At 44.7% G+C, this 15,728-nt stretch overlaps 1 protein-coding gene across 1 annotated transcript in view; it reads right to left on the bottom strand.

The window, feature by feature from the left end:
* ERN1 (endoplasmic reticulum to nucleus signaling 1) overlaps window positions 1–15,728 on the bottom strand; it is an 84,570-nt gene that overhangs the window by 18,494 nt on the left and 50,348 nt on the right. The window contains exons 5-10 of the mRNA XM_077328852.1: window positions 9,159–9,231; window positions 7,483–7,605; window positions 4,329–4,430; window positions 3,958–4,219; window positions 2,258–2,336; window positions 109–274 (exon numbers count right to left, since the gene is read on the bottom strand). Of these exons, the coding sequence (XP_077184967.1) occupies window positions 109–274; window positions 2,258–2,336; window positions 3,958–4,219; window positions 4,329–4,430; window positions 7,483–7,605; window positions 9,159–9,231 (805 nt within the window). The remainder of the gene's footprint in view (window positions 1–108; window positions 275–2,257; window positions 2,337–3,957; window positions 4,220–4,328; window positions 4,431–7,482; window positions 7,606–9,158; window positions 9,232–15,728) is intronic.

Consider the following 15,728-nt stretch of genomic DNA (forward strand, 5'->3'; position numbering starts at 1 on the left):
GGGGAAAAAAAAAACATAGTAAAGGTCAAAGTTCACCCTAATTTAAATTTGGAGTTTGTCCACCAGAGGGCAGCGCATTACAAATGAAATCCGATCCCTTTCTGATACCTATTAAAAGCCAGTGATTCCTCAAATAGTTGAGTCTGTTCTTGTGTTTCAAGCCGGAGACAAAGTTCAGGTCTGTACTGGGGGTGATGACACATTCGCCATTGTCTTCAATGGTGACACCCCGTGTTTTGGGACCCTCTATCAACGGTATTGCACTTCCCCGGGGCTAGAAAGAGAGAGAGAGAGAGAGAGAGAGAGAGAGAGAGAGAGCGAGAGAGATTATTTATCACTATTCTTTGAACACAGCAATGGAACATTTAGTGCTTTCACAAAAGGCACAACAAAATCCTGCATGATAAGCCACTTGGATTTATTGGGAGGTTAGCTTCATTTTACATGGCACATAGGCTCAGTTTTGCTGCCTATTGAAACTAGTAAACAAGCCACCCATTCAAAGTGGATGGGCCATAAAGAATCTCCGCTTGTGACATATGGTAAACTGCCAAGAAAATAATGTCAGGTCTTTTACTGCACTTTACCTGGGCCATTAATTCAAGGTTGGGCACTGCAAAGATATAGCAACAGTATCGTCTTAGTATAGTTTAGCCCTGTTAACTGTGGCACAGAACAAAGTCAGTTTCTGCATCTTGTACAGGAAGAGCTTCACTGGACCTGATAAGGTGTTGTGGACTGGGAGCCAGTGATGCAGTCTGAGACAATCTCTTATTTCTGCCATCTGTTGCAATAAAATGGCTGCAACTGTAGTGGGGCAGAGTGTTCAATTAGGATCTGGAAGGTGCAGACTTGAATTCCCTCTCTGCCACCGAAACTTGCTGGGTGAGCTTGGACCAGCCTCCCTCTCCTTCTCACACGGTGGTTTGTAAGGATAAAATGGAGAAAGGGAGAATGAGGGCACTAGCCATTTGGGGGTGGGTCTTCACTGGGAATAAAAGCAGGGTATAAATCTGTCAATGAATGCGATTCTTTCCCTTGCACCACTGTCTGACTGTATATTTACCTTTTTCTTCCAGGAGGAAATTGGCCGTTGATTCTTGTTATATACACTCTCAAAGCTATTTCCTCTAACTTGAACAAAATACAACTAAGACGGACGAGGTTTCAAATTATGACATCTCTACGTTCATCACAAGCCTCCTATGGGCTGCTGGGGACCTTTCCTCTTGAAATGTAAGACAGAGGGAAGGACTTGGGTATTTTGTTTTCAAAATAGGACTTGGCTTTTTTGTAGAAACAGTATTTGTCCATGACTTAACCCTTGTTGTTTAAGGATCAAAAACTTGGTCGAAACATCGATTTACAGGAACAAAGTGCATTCTAGACATATTTTTGCTTAAGTTTTCTTCGTTGAAAAGGTACAGTATATATTTTTTCACACTCATTTATAGTAACCGTAGTCATGGCTTCTGCCAAGGCGTTCAGAGCTATAATCTATGGTCCCCTCCCTTCCCATTTAATCCCAGCAATGACCTTGTAAGGTTGGCTGAGAGTGAAAGAGCCGGTGTCACCGACTGAGCTTTACGCTAACCAACGATCTGGCGTTTCTATCATTAGGAGTGGTGTTCCTAATGATAGAAACGGCAGGGAGCATACCAAAGGGAGCATGCCACGGATGCTGATTACTTTTTGGGCAAGAATGCAAGCGATTGCTTAAGCAGTAATCAAACCAGGTATTATTTTTATTACTTGAAATTTATTTCCCGTCACTCCCGGCTGGGCTGGCTCATGGCGGGTTACAAGATAAAAAGTCAAAAACACAATAATCCCCTTAAAACCCCACTAAAACTACAAACAGTTCACAAATGCAAATCTCAATGTCAAGCATGGCAGCAAAACCAACCTCCCACCTAGCCTCGCTGGGGCACAGGGCGTAAACTGCTGGCCACCATTACTGAACACTAGTGGGGTGGAGTATTTTGGAGCAGCGGTCCCCAATCTTTTCTAGGTTGAGGACTGTTTCCAGGGGTGGGGGAGAGCCGGCGGCCCGGGCGCCACTTCGCTTGTGGCCTGGTGAGCTTCTCGCTCCGGGGGGGGGGGGGGGTAGAGGCAGGCGTGGCCGGCGGTGGCCCGGTACTGAGGTTGGGGACCACGGCTTTGGAATATTATGAATCCCAGTTCTGAAGAAACGAGGAAAGGAGTTTAAAGCACTATTTTGCGTCTGGGCATTTTCACTTCCAATTGCACAGCTTACCATAATTGCCACCCCTTCGTGAACCATGGACAGCGATGCGTACAAGCTGGTGGAATATTTCCCTACGTAGAGGGTTGGCCTAGAAGCATAACAACAGGAAGGAAATTTTACAACGTGATTTTCCATTTAAAGACACACACAACCATCTATAAACATAGTTATGCATTATATAATATACCAACAACGGTAAGTTGTTTGCGCAATCAGAAATATACTTATTATACTCAGAAAATAACACAAGATGGCGGCCAATACTCTACCAACGCCACGGAGTGCTCCTCGCGCAGCGCCGTGCCGACGCCTCCTGCGGCCGCCCCAAAATGGCAGCACTTTACACGTCCAAGGACAGAAGATCACCGCCATGACTTGGCCAACGCTGCAGAGCCGTTCCTTGCCCACCGCCCCGCAGATGCCTCCCACCGCCGCCCCAAAATGGCGCCGCTGCACAGAGCGCTGCTGCAGAGCCACTGCTGCTGGACCGACACGCCAACCCTTCGGAGCCCGCCCTGACCCGCCTGCCCTCCCGCTGCCCACCTCCGCACCTGTACGCCGCCGCATGTATGGCACCCGGTGAGTCTCCAGGACGCTGAGGGGGCGCCCAGTACGACAGCCACCACCCCTCCAAGCCAGGGCCCATCCAACAGCCTCCCGCGGCCACGGTATCCCCCAGCTAGCGCCCGCTGTATTTAACCCACAGCGGGCTTAATTCCTAGTAATATTATATAGCTAGAAAGGCAGAAGTGACGTTTAGATACTATTTAGTAAACAGGATCAGAGGGCAACTGTGATGTTCTGCAGTAGAAAAGGGACCTTTCCTCAGGAAGCTCTGACTCTTGAAGGGACATACCCCCAAAATCTTGCTGGTCTTTTAAGATGCAACAGGACTTGAATCTAGCTAGACCATGAATGCCATTTACACAACATGGTCATGGCACCATGCTCTATCTGCCCCTACAGCAGAAATCATACCTTGGAGAAAGGCGTTTGGATTGCCAGTCAGGCATAACTAGTATTTATGGGTACAATCACCCCAGGCCAGATGGGTACTGGGAATTCCGTTGTGAAATTTAATTCCCAGGCACATGGGGGGAGGGGGTTCAGATTGGGCCCATGGAATGTGTGGTTAAGGGACTTAACCTCCTCCCCCGTGCTTCTTTCCCAGCATGAAATGGCTCCAGGGATTTGCTGGTAGGATAGCCTATTTGTGCACATAAGTTTCTCCAGTCGGTAAAAAGTGGTTCCCAGGGGCCATTTCAGCTGCACAATAGTCCTAATAGAAATTGGGATCCTGCTCACCAGGGAATTAAGTTTCAGCATAGAACTCCCAACGCACATCTGACAGAGTAGAAGACACAAATAGGCTCTGTGACAATTGTGTAGTACCCTGCTCATTTTTGGTGCTGTAATGCCATCTGGGATTTTACAAAGATCAAGCAGGATACAGTTTTTACAACAACAACAACAACAGCAGCAGCAACAAAAGAATCAGCCAAAAAGACCCGAAGATTGTGATCCTATTCAACATACAAAGATCTCAGTCCCTTAAATACACAATCTGCAGATCCGAGACACAACAAATTTAAAAATCAGACAATCACTGTAGGCAACATGTGCTTAAAACATATGCTCCTTCCCTGCCAGAGAACACCTGAGTTGACCAGATATAAAAACATCTTTTAATCACAAAACTTAATACTCACACCAATTTGCTCTTGGCCTCCGTTTCTTTAGGAAAGGGGTATTTCCACTTGGTGATGCGTCCAACTTCGCCAGACATGAATGTCAGGTACCGCAGCGTTTCGATCCCCACATTGGTGTGCATCACTTTCCATAACCCCTCCCGCTGCCAAATGTAGAAAGCTACAACGGGGGAGCCATAATTCTGGATCCACAGGACGTCCCCAGATTCGCTGTCCACCGTCACCACCAGCCCATCTCCATTAGACGCAAAATGGGACATTTCTGGAAAGCAGACAGAGGCGAACTGTCACTTGGAAGCTCCACCTACTCACGGTTCTGAAAGCTTGATGTTATCGACACACTTGTCTTTAGTTAGAAGCAAAGTTCTTACTGTACTGCATGTCTTCTTCAGGCAACGTGGCTGCATAATCAAAGTAGGTGGCATTCCATCGTAGCTCTTTACTCTTGGTATCGTACATTGTTATTGTGTACTCTGTTAAAAAAAAAAGAATTGGCAATGTGCATTGGGTGGGTCAAAGCAGCCTGGTGCTTCTCTTGTGAGACAACCCTAAAAATAAACATCCCATCATCAAACAGTTCCTGGGGGTTGTGGTTTTTTTCCTGGCACTGGGTGGAGTTCAATAGTCATCTTGTGTTATTTTAAAAAGGAAACACAGTTTTTTTTCTCTTTTAGAACCTGGTTTTCAGATTATGAGCTCTCCCCCGCCTTCAGGTGTGTAGCCATTCCTGAATATGTGCTACAAGACTGATTATGCATGGGGTGGAAAGGCTGGGCTGGCACAATGCTGCTGCCATCCTGGCCACCTCCTAGCCCTGGCCCAAATCAGAGTCTCAGATGGCCCGCAGTAAGGGAACATGGATAATTTTGTGATCCCTGTGTTGCTGTGGTCGCCATCTGCAGCCCTACCGAGCCAGCCCCATGCAGGGACACCAAATGCCCCGGTCAGCTTTGTGGTGCTGCATGCCACTCTTCCGCCATTGTGCAGTGGGGGCCCCCCTCCCTGCCATGTGGGGTCTTCCAGCGCCGGTGTTGTACCTGTGTACACACAATGCCAGGGCAGTCTGCATGTGCCAGGGGATTCCTTTCCCCGTGCGTTCTTGGGAAGTGGCAGGGCATGCAGTCCTTTCAGGCTATCTCTGGTCTCCTCCTTGGGTAATGTCGCTGTATTGGGCTGGTTGATGTATTAGCATGGTTTTTATGTATTAGTGGTTTTTATCGGGGGGTTTTATATGCTGTTACCCACCACGAGCCTTAGGGGAGTGGCGGGCTATAAATCCAAACCCAAATCCAAATCCAAATCCAAATCCAAATCCAAATCCAAATAATAATAATAATAATAATAATAATAATAATAATAATGCTACCTCATCACAAGGAACTGGCAATAGCCCGGCACAGCAGCTGCTTAACTCACCTTTGTCTGCTGCATTGTGTCAGCAGAGACATAAAAAACTTTATCATAAGAGCCACTGATTCTAATAATTATAACCTCTCCAGTTCTGGAGGCATGTTTTCCAGTTTGAGACTGAGGAAGTGACAACAGCCAGGATCCACAAGGCTGAAGGTACAATTTTGAAGGAGAACTGGTATACTGTTTTTTTAAAAGATGTATTGCGTTGGCCAATGGCAAATATCTTGAAAGACCAAGATCAGATTGAGGCAGAGACAGATGAGCAATTTGGTGCCTTTTGGGAATTAATTTAGATGGTACCCTCCTCTCAAGATGGACAGGATGTTCCTAGGTCTCCAAAGGTTTCTTAGCTCACCCCATTGTTGTTATATCAACACTCCACCTGTTACTCAGATAAGCACCTAATTGGAAGCTCTGTCTTATCTGCTGAGGTGTGCATTCCATCTGGTCTGTAATAAAAGCTAGTCTTTGACCCTAGGCCATCTTGCTAAGGCAGAAATCAGGGGGAGCTAGCCATAGTCAGAAAAGGTAGGAATAACTCCATGAGGAAGACATAGCTCTGCAAGCATAAGGGATGCTCAGCAACGGGCAGTCATGTCTCTGCTGACACAATGCAGAAGACAAAGGTGAGTTAAGCAACATGTTGAGGAGGCCGGAGCACCCAAGTCCCTTCTTCGCATATATAGTAACTTTAAAAACATAGCTAACCCAATTGCATAACTTTCAGAAAATAAAGCCCAGGTTCTTAATAGACTATTACAGACAAAACCAATTTTGAAGCTGAGGTGCCAGCAGGGATGCAGAATCTACTCAGGGTTTTTGACTGAGTGCCACATTTACGTTTGCTTCCAGGAGGGGCGGGGGAAGCTTTTTATGAAACCCGGCAGGCATGGAGGGAAGGAACTAAGTTTTTGTGCTGATACCAATTGCATTTAAATAAATAAATAATTTGCAGTTACAAATATCAAAGAATCATAGAATCATAGAGTTGGAAGGGGCCATACAGGCCATCTAGTCCAACCCCTGCTCAACGCAAGATCAGCCCTAAGCATCCTAAAGCATCCAAGAAAAGTGTGTATCCAACCTTTGCTTGAAGACTGCCAGTGAGGGGGAGCTCACCACCTCCTTAGGCAGCCTATTCCACTGCTGAACTACTCTGACTGTGAAAACTTTTTTCCTGATATCTAGCCTATATCGTTGTACTTGTAGTTTAAACCCATTACTGCGTGTCCTCTCCTCTGCAGCCAACAGAAACAGCATCCTGCCCTCCTCCAAGTGACAACCTTTCAAATACTTAAAGAGGGCTATCATGTCCCCTCTCAACCTCCTTTTCTCCAGGCTGAACATTCCCAAGTCCCTCAACCTATCTTCATAGGGCTTGGTCCCTTGGCCCCAGATCATCTTCGTCGCTCTCCTCTGTACTCTTTCAATTTTATCTACGTCCTTCTTGAAGTGAGGCCTCCAGAACTGCACACAGTACTCCAGGTGTGGTCTGACCAGTGCCGTATACAATGGGACTATGACATCTTGTGATTTTGATGTGAATATACGGTGCAGCACAACATTATTTGTGTGCAGTCTGTGCAGCATTGCATTGTTACGCGAGCAAATTAACAAGGATCTCTCTGAATTACATAAACGGGCAACAAATTGGAGAATGAAGATTAATTTGAAGAAATGTAAAGTACCGCAAACTGAAGCAACCCCCTTAGCCTCACACACCTCTAACTTCACTTACATATGGGCAGGGTTCTGAACTGAGAATAACTAACCAAGAAAGAGATCTGGACTTTGGAGCAAGGATACGTAAATGAAAATGTCACCTTAGTTTGCCTATGTAATATGGAAATTTTTTATATTAGGGGATCTAAGAAAGAAAGAGGAAATTAAGAGGATAGTATTTTAAAGGTCTTTATCTAAATCTATGGTGCAAACTGCATTTGGAACCCTGTGACAGTTCTCATTTCCCAAGCTCAAAAAAAGACATTATGGAAATTGTTGTTCTATCTAAAGCAAAGCCTCCATCTTTAGAAATTAAATAAACCTAATGATTCACCAAAGTATCTCTTTCAAACCGTTAAATGTTAAGCAGCGGATGAAAAGCTACCTTACCTGTTCGGCCAAGATAAAGAAGAGATGTGGACGGGCAAAGGCTTTCGGCAACTGAAGAGGTCAGCGTTTGTTGCTTCTCCCCCGTCATGAGGTCTATCACATACCAGCTGTCCTGTTTCTTTCCTAGTCGGGAATTATTGGCATTTCAGTATTGTTAATACTCAATTATGCAAAAGTTATCTCCCCATCTGACCCCAGCCCAAGCTCCCCCTGCTACAACCAGCTGCTTTCAACATGTAGTGTTACACGAAAGAGAGTTTTATATCCCTTTTCCTTTCTCATCTTTGAAAAATAAGGGAACCGAAGCTGATACACGCAGCCCAAGTCCACTCAAGGAGCTGAATGACGAACCAGAACTTAAACCCAAATACCCAAGACCCAACATGACCAATGCACAGAGATTTGTGTTGGTCTGCAGCACAACAGCTAGATTTGAGTCCAGAAATACCTTAGAGAAAAATATACCCAAGATTGTGGAGATATGAATTTTGGAGATCCAAAGCTCCCTTTGCATCTGATGAGGGGTGCTTTGACGTTCAAAATTTTCTATCCCCCCAAATCGTGGTGGTCTCTAAGGTACTCCTGGACTCGCATCCAGAGTACAGGGAAAGATCCCTGACTATAAAATGGTTTTACAGTTAACCAGATTGAGATTAAAGTTTGACAATTTTCTAGCAGAAAACAGTGTGTTGCAAAACAGTTCACTGCAGCAAAGACCGATGATTTACAGTACAATCCTAGACAGTGTTAAACCTTTCAAACATGATTGGAAATAGCTGTGCTTGTCTATTGCAGCATAGTAAAAGGCCTTAGAAGGTCTGGGTCCTAAGTACCTGAGGGACCGTCTCTCAAAATACGTCCCGCAGAGATCTCTCCGCTCAGCAAATACCAACTTGCTGATGATCCCCAGCCAAAGAGAGGTGCACTTGGCCCAGGCTCCAGCCTGGTAGAATGAGTTCCCAGCTGAAGTGTAAGCCGTCATAGAGCTTTCTAAATTTTGGAGGGCTTGCAAGACAGCACTCTTACATTAGGCATTCCTCCAGGACCACCATCACCATCAAACTGGGCCACCTGCCACCCTCTGTTATGTGCCTGGTTGACAAACCCCAAGCGTCTTTTCCAGGCACATAGGGAGAACCAGGGTTACATTTATAGATAGACCCAATGTTATGCCAATAAAGGTATCTTGAGTCTTGATAGATCTAATGCATTCTTCAACATCTATTGTATTGGTTTTTAACTTACTGTGTAGGCCACCCCAAGACCGTGAGGAGAGGGGTGGCCAATAAAAATAAATATAAATGAATGAACGACTTAAAATCAAAGCCCTAGAAGCATCTTAAAGACATTTATTTCACGATGAGCTTTCACAATTTACAGCCTGCTTCTATGGAGAGAAATTTTGTTAGTCTTTAAGGTGTAACAAGATTTTTATTTTCTTTTACCCTTCAGTAGCTTTAGAAGGATATAACTCTGTCCAGGATTGCACTGTTGTATTTTGAAGAAAATTAAATCTGGATTTTAAATATCAGAAAATATCCAGAGGGCAGAAAATCAATGGTCATCAACTGGGAAGTAACGGTTGCGCAAGAATGCTGCCTCCGTACAGAGTTACTTGTACTTTTGTGACAGTGCTCTAAATTCAACTGACATTCAGAAAGCAAATGAGGCCTTACCCATGTATAGGACTCCATCCGAACTGCGACAAGGGGATGCTTGAACCAGCTCAGGAATGGTGAATGGCAGTTTCTAGAATACATCATTTCACTTTAGATACTTTATTCTGACACAAATGTGATTAGAAAAAGAGATCAGCAGGCTTTGTGGGGGTACATTTAAGAGTCTCACAATAAATTTGAAGATACTTGGGGCCTGCCTTTTCTTACACACGTCATTGTCAGCCGGAATAATCTATAAAATTACTGCATCATATGACGTGGCTGCCTCCTGTACCAGTGAAGCTGGGTGTGTAACTTTTCGCCACTACAATGTACCACATAAAGAAACAATGTACCACAAAATAACCGGCAACAACAATGTACCTGGAGCCTGTTTGCCCTTAATTTTGCCTTTGCCTCATTTATTCTTACACTATGGTTTTAATGATGAGATCTAAGGGTCCCCCCCCCTGGTTATTATATTGTAATATTGTTCACCTTCTTAAGATAAGGATCTAATTGTCTCTTTGAGAAAACATAGGGAATGGCAGCAGAAGTTCTCTCTCTGCTACGGTTCAAATGCACATTTCTTACAATGGAAGTGGATGACAATTTGGATGCCTGCTTGCCCTCCAAACATCCTCGCCACGCACAACAACATGTTCTGCCTATGGAGTTCTTAGATCCTGCTGGCTACTAACTTTCTGGCTGATCTTTTGAAAACCTGTCAATTTTACAGGGGACCCTGAGGTTGGGTAAGCTTTAGGTTTTGCATGGAGATCTTTTTATGTGCTGCTGTTTAGCATGCTGCCCTGACCTGGACGGCCCAGGATGGTCTGATCTCACAATCTAAGCAGGGCTGGCCCTGGATGGTACTTGGATGGGAGATCTCCATGGAAGACCAGGGTTCCTGCACAGAAGCAGGTATGGTCATACAATCTGAGCCACCTTGCTGGGAGGGCAGTTTAAAAATCCAATAAACATAAACAAACAACAAGCATATGTCTTACCTTGAAAACCCTATAGCAGGAGTGGCCAAAGTGTGGCTCTCCATGGGCTCAGCTCATGCTGGCAGGGGCTCATGGGAATTGTAGTCCATGGACATCCCGAGAGCCATACTTTGGGTACTCCTGCCCTATATGGTGGCTTTACATCAGCTGCAAGCCGATGGAACTTTACACATACACAGGTAGTATGCTATTATCGCAACTAGAAGGTGCTCTTTTTAGCTGGAGGTTTTAGGCTGTTATTGTTATCCTATTTTGTTAGTAATTATTTTTGAAATGCAGTTTCATTTAATTTGGTCACTTTAAGTTGCTTTGATCTATTTTTAAGAGACTGAAAGTACGTGCTTTCTGAATAAATAAACACAAAATGTACTGCTATTAGAAGAGCAGAAGGGTTGTTTTTTTAATACCCCACTTTTCACAACCTTACAAACACCTTTCCCTTCTTCTCCCTGCAACAAACACCCTGTGAGGTAGATGGGGCTGAGAGAAGTCTAAGAGTACGGCTCTGTAAGAATAGCTGTAAGAGAACCGTGAGTAGTCCATGGTCACCCAGCTGGTTATACATGGAGGACGAATGGGGAATCAAACCCGGTTCTCTAGATCGGGGGTCGTCTACCCCCGGTCCGCGGCCTGGTAGCGGGCTGCGAAGGCCACGGTACTGGGCTGCCAGCAGCCATGCCTGCCTCCACCCGCCCACAGCAAGAAGTTCATCAGGCCACAAGCAAAGCGGCCACTTTGTTTGCGGCCTGGCTAGCTTCTCTCTGCGAGAAGGAGAGGAAGAGGCAGGCGCGGCCGCCGGCACGCCGGAGACGCAAACACACATGTGCGGAGCTGCTGCGCATGCACGGTTGCACCCTGCTGGCGAAGACGTGCATGCACAGCAACTCTGCGCATGGGCATTTGCGCGCAGCTGCTGCGCGTGCACAGCGCTCGGGCCGTTGGCTCTCCCCCACCCCCGGAGGCGGTCCCCGACTACAGAAAGGTTGGGGACCGCTGCTCTAGATCAGAGATGCCCACAGAAACACATTGTGGCACCAGATAGAAGCAAGGATTGATTTTTTAAATACTGCCTTTCATATTCCATCCCTTGAGATACGTTGTCTTAAGATAGAGGTGCTAGTCAAGGGTACTTTTTAAATGAGATTTTTAATTCAATCATCCCATAATGGCTGTTTTCCTGGCAGAACAGCTGCAGCTCGGGCAGCTGAAAACATTTAGTAACCTGACAATCTAGATAACTAGGAGAGGATTAACATGGCCTCATCATGGCTCTGCTCACAGGATTTAAAAGGAAGACATAATCCTTCTATAATGGTTGGGGGGGGGGTTGAGAACAAGACTGCCAACTGCATAATATCAAGGCTGAGCCCCCCCCCAGTTTTGTGGGTATAAATCTCGGATAATTATTCATTAAATAACTTTACACTCTGGAGAAATAGTAAATTAGATATACAAGAAAGGTTACTAGATAATCAACATGGTAAAATGAGAAAAAGTTTTAAAGGGACTTAACCCCCCTTTTTTCCCAAATAAGGGAAGTGGTGACTGCCTTATTGAGAAGGCACAATGATTTGCAGCCTGGGTGTTGCCAGAACCACAAACGTTTCAGCATGAGCCAAAGGCTAAGAGCTTATAGACCTTGCCCCCTGAATGAACCAGAGAACTGGATCCAGAACCTGCCTTTGATGTACCGTTTGTTTGTTTGCTCATTCGGATTTTTATACTGCCCATTCTTTACAGCTCTGATATTTCACACACCTGAATGATATTTGGTTTAAATGGTTTATTCAAATTATACTTGGGGACAGCCTAAGCTACTTTGAGCCCCGACTGAAGAAATAAGCAGAATCGTAACCTGTCTACATTTTTAAAAATGTTGCCATGCTGAGAGGAGGGGCTGTGGCTCCATAGCACAGTATCTGCTTTGCATGCAGAAAGCCCAGATTCAATCTCTGCCATCTCTAGATAAATCGACTCCTGTGAAAGAACTAAGACCCTGCAGAGCTGCTGCCAATCAGCAGACCCTAAGGACCTTGACAGACTAGGTGGCTTTGTGTCTTATAAAAAAATCTCACCCACTGCAGTATCTGATGTGGCAAACTGGCCATTCAATGCCCTCGGGGCCACATGAGATGTGCACCAACCAGCCGTTTTGGCACTTAGGAAAACCAGTGGAGGCTGGGTAGGGTGGGGGGACAAGATCTCCCAAGACTGCTGCACCATGGGCCCAATCCTCAGGTCCCTGTGATAATTTTTAAACGACTAAATCTTCCTCTGCAATGGTGTCAGTAGCCGTGGGTTGGTCTCATGACTGCTGTCATGTCTAGTTTGGTCCACAGTATTTGTGCATGAGTTTATACATGCAGGTCCACTAGAGTCTGGATCAGGGTTTCTCAACCAGGGTTTTGTGCAACCCTGATGTTTCTGGTTGGCCCTGGAAGGGTTTCCTGAATGGGTGGGTGTTGATTAATTTTTAGTATATTTATTTGCATTTGTTAAACATTACCAGGCGACATGACCATATATGGCCATGTTGATCCCCCAAAATAGCCAATGATGACCCGGGATAGGGTGGGAACAGGAGGGGCTCGGGTGGGCATGTTTCCCAACCATATTCTGCACCATCTGCCACTTCGGGGGTTTCTCAAAGGCCGAAGAATGTCTCAGTCATTTCTCAACAGCAAAAAAAATTGAGAAAGGCTGGTCATTCACAATCATTGACTGCTCAGAGATACAAATCCCACAGACTTGGCAGGGGAGGGACCAAAACCTCAAGAATAGCAACTCTGAGACATCTGCACACACACACATTAAAATGTTTTTAGAAACTACTTCCTCTCCCCCCCTTCCTCCCAGAACTCCACCAGAGCGCTCTGGACCTGTTGTGGTATTGCACCGTTCCATCGTTATATTATTTTATTATATTGTTATACTGTTACATTATTCTGTTATATGGTTACAACCACTGTTATTAATTACTGTATGTTTTAACGAAGACTGTTTCATGTATCGTTGACTAGTTTTAATGTAAACCGCCCTGAGCCTTCGGGGAGGGCGGTATATAAATCTAAATAAATAAATAAATAAATAAATAAATAAATAAATAAATAAATAAATAAATAAATAAATATTTCAGCTTCCTTATCTATGAGCAGGGCATGGAGGTACTTTTGCACCTCAGTACAAATATAAAAATGCTGGACACAAAATATTCCCAAGAAATTGGTGACAATATGCTACAGCAATGAATACTGAATATTAAAAAAACCTGGTTGCAAGAAATAAAAGTCACACAGCTCCTTGCTACCCTAAAGCTATAATGTACTTCTAAATGGTGTAGGATGCATTCAACTTTATAATCTTCATCTACATTCTAAAGGCTATGAAAGATAAAAGAGTGATGTTCAGAAAACTCTGCCACCTACATAACAGCCAAAAATATAACTAATTAAAATGTATCTTTTGAGCATCAGAAAAGGGAAATGATGAACATAAAGTTATAAGGGGAAGTCATATCAGCTTCCAAGAAAAGAAACTGGTAGGAATCAGATATTTAACTTTATTTCATCATAAGCAGCTTTTAAACAAGCAGGCAGGCAACATCTATCTAGGGCAGGGGTAGTCAAACGGCGAATGCTGGCAGGGCTCATGGGAATTGTAGTCCATGGACATCTGGAGGGCTGCCGTTTGACTACCCCTGGTCTAGGGGGTCCTATCCGGCCCGTTTAACACTTTCTGTACTTTCGCAGAAGAGAACTGCAGAGGCATCTTATACTGAAATTAGTACAAGAACTGATACCCCTTCCATTGTGTCCTGGTCCAGGCTGGATTTCTCAACATGGCTGCTTAACACCCTCAGGCAATAATTGTTATGGCTCCTCAAAAGACACTCCAGAAGCTACTTAATCTCCTTCAAGTGCTGCACATGAAATACAGGGGTGGAAATAGGCCAAACACCCCACTTGTCTACTGGAAACCAAATCAGTTTTCCCGACACTCATAAGGCACCGGGTAATTTCTGCTCCCCCTGCCACGCCAGAAGTTTGAGAATCCAGAGAAGCAGGTGCCACACCGTGCGGGTGTCTCCATTCCTGGCACTGGCATCCTGACCTGGCACCAGCACTTCATGAAGTTGCCCAAACAGGACACGATTCTGGGAACCACAAGAACTCTGCGTACAGAACTTGGCAGCTTTCTGAGAAAAAGAGGAACGCCTAAGCCTCGGGGCAAATCAATCATCAATATCTGCGGCCTAGAAGAACGTCAAAGTATATTAGGCATCAACCTGTCTGCATCTTTTAGAAGGCCTGATTATTACATTTTCACTTGCTAGGGAATTTCCATATGCTGCATTGTCTTGAAATGGCACTTGAAATTTGGAAAAGTTAGCCATTTCCACTGAGGGCCAGAGTAGCGTAGTGGTTAGAGGGCAAGACTAAGACTTGGGAAATCTGGGTTCTGATATCCATTCTGCCATGGAACCTTGGGCCAGTTATACATGAAACTACATCACAATGTTGTTGTAAGTATAAAATAGAAGAGAGAACAGTGTATATTGCTCTGGATCCCTGGGGCTGGGGATAAATGAAGTAAATGAATAAATTAATTCTCTGAGGAGGGCCTAACCACTTCTAATATAATTCTAATAACAACTTTTAATATAATTAATTCAGTCTTCTCTCAACTTCACCATAGGAGAAGCAGACTCAAATCAGCAGTCTGGATGCATTTTCAAGATTTATATCTTTTTGTCTCTTCAATATGCTTGCAATACCTCAAGCAAGATGACTCTGATTGAACATTCTTGGAACTCTTTGGTTTGTTTACTAAGATGAACATGGTGCAATAAAGGCAATTCCACCCCTCAGGCACTCTCCTTCCAGTCAGGTTCACTTCCAATATCTGAGCTGACATCTAGAGGCAGTCCACAGTAGATTGGGGGGCTGGGGGTTGGCCTGGGGAGGGGCTGTGGCTCAGTGGCAAAAGCTATGCTTGGCATGCAGAAGGTCCCAGGTTCAATCCTTTGGCATCTTCTGTTAAAACGATCAGGTCGTCAGTGACATGAAAGACCTCAGCCTGGGGCTCCAGAGAGCTGGTTGCTGATCTAAAGTAGATAATCATTGATAATCTTGAAAGACTAATGGTTTGATCCGGTACAAGGCAGCTTCATGTGATCACGGTTTAGATGGTGGTGGGAGATGTGTGCATTGTTCTTCACTTTTCCTTGTGCTTTTTATCCCTGATTTCTCTCCCAACTGCCGCTTTATACATCATTCATACAAAGAAGCATAAATGTTGTCTGTCATTGTCATGTCCAGTTTTGGCCCCTAAATCCCTGGCAGGTGTGGGATAGTTCACAGCAGGCAGGCTGATGTAGGAGGCTTTTCTGAGTATACAAATGACTGGATAGTGCCTGGTGATGAACATCAACCTTTTTTTTTTTTTCCTTAGGGAACTACTTCTACAGTTTCACTCTTGCTTTTCATTTTAAAATAAAACAGTAGAGGCTTTTCTGCCTTTGCTATCACAGCCAGGTGCGGGAGTACTCATGCAGTGCTTAAAAATAAGTCTTACGTGA

Source organism: Paroedura picta, chromosome 3, assembly GCF_049243985.1.
Source record: "Paroedura picta isolate Pp20150507F chromosome 3, Ppicta_v3.0, whole genome shotgun sequence".
In the NCBI taxonomy this organism is placed as follows: Eukaryota; Metazoa; Chordata; class Lepidosauria; order Squamata; family Gekkonidae; genus Paroedura; species Paroedura picta.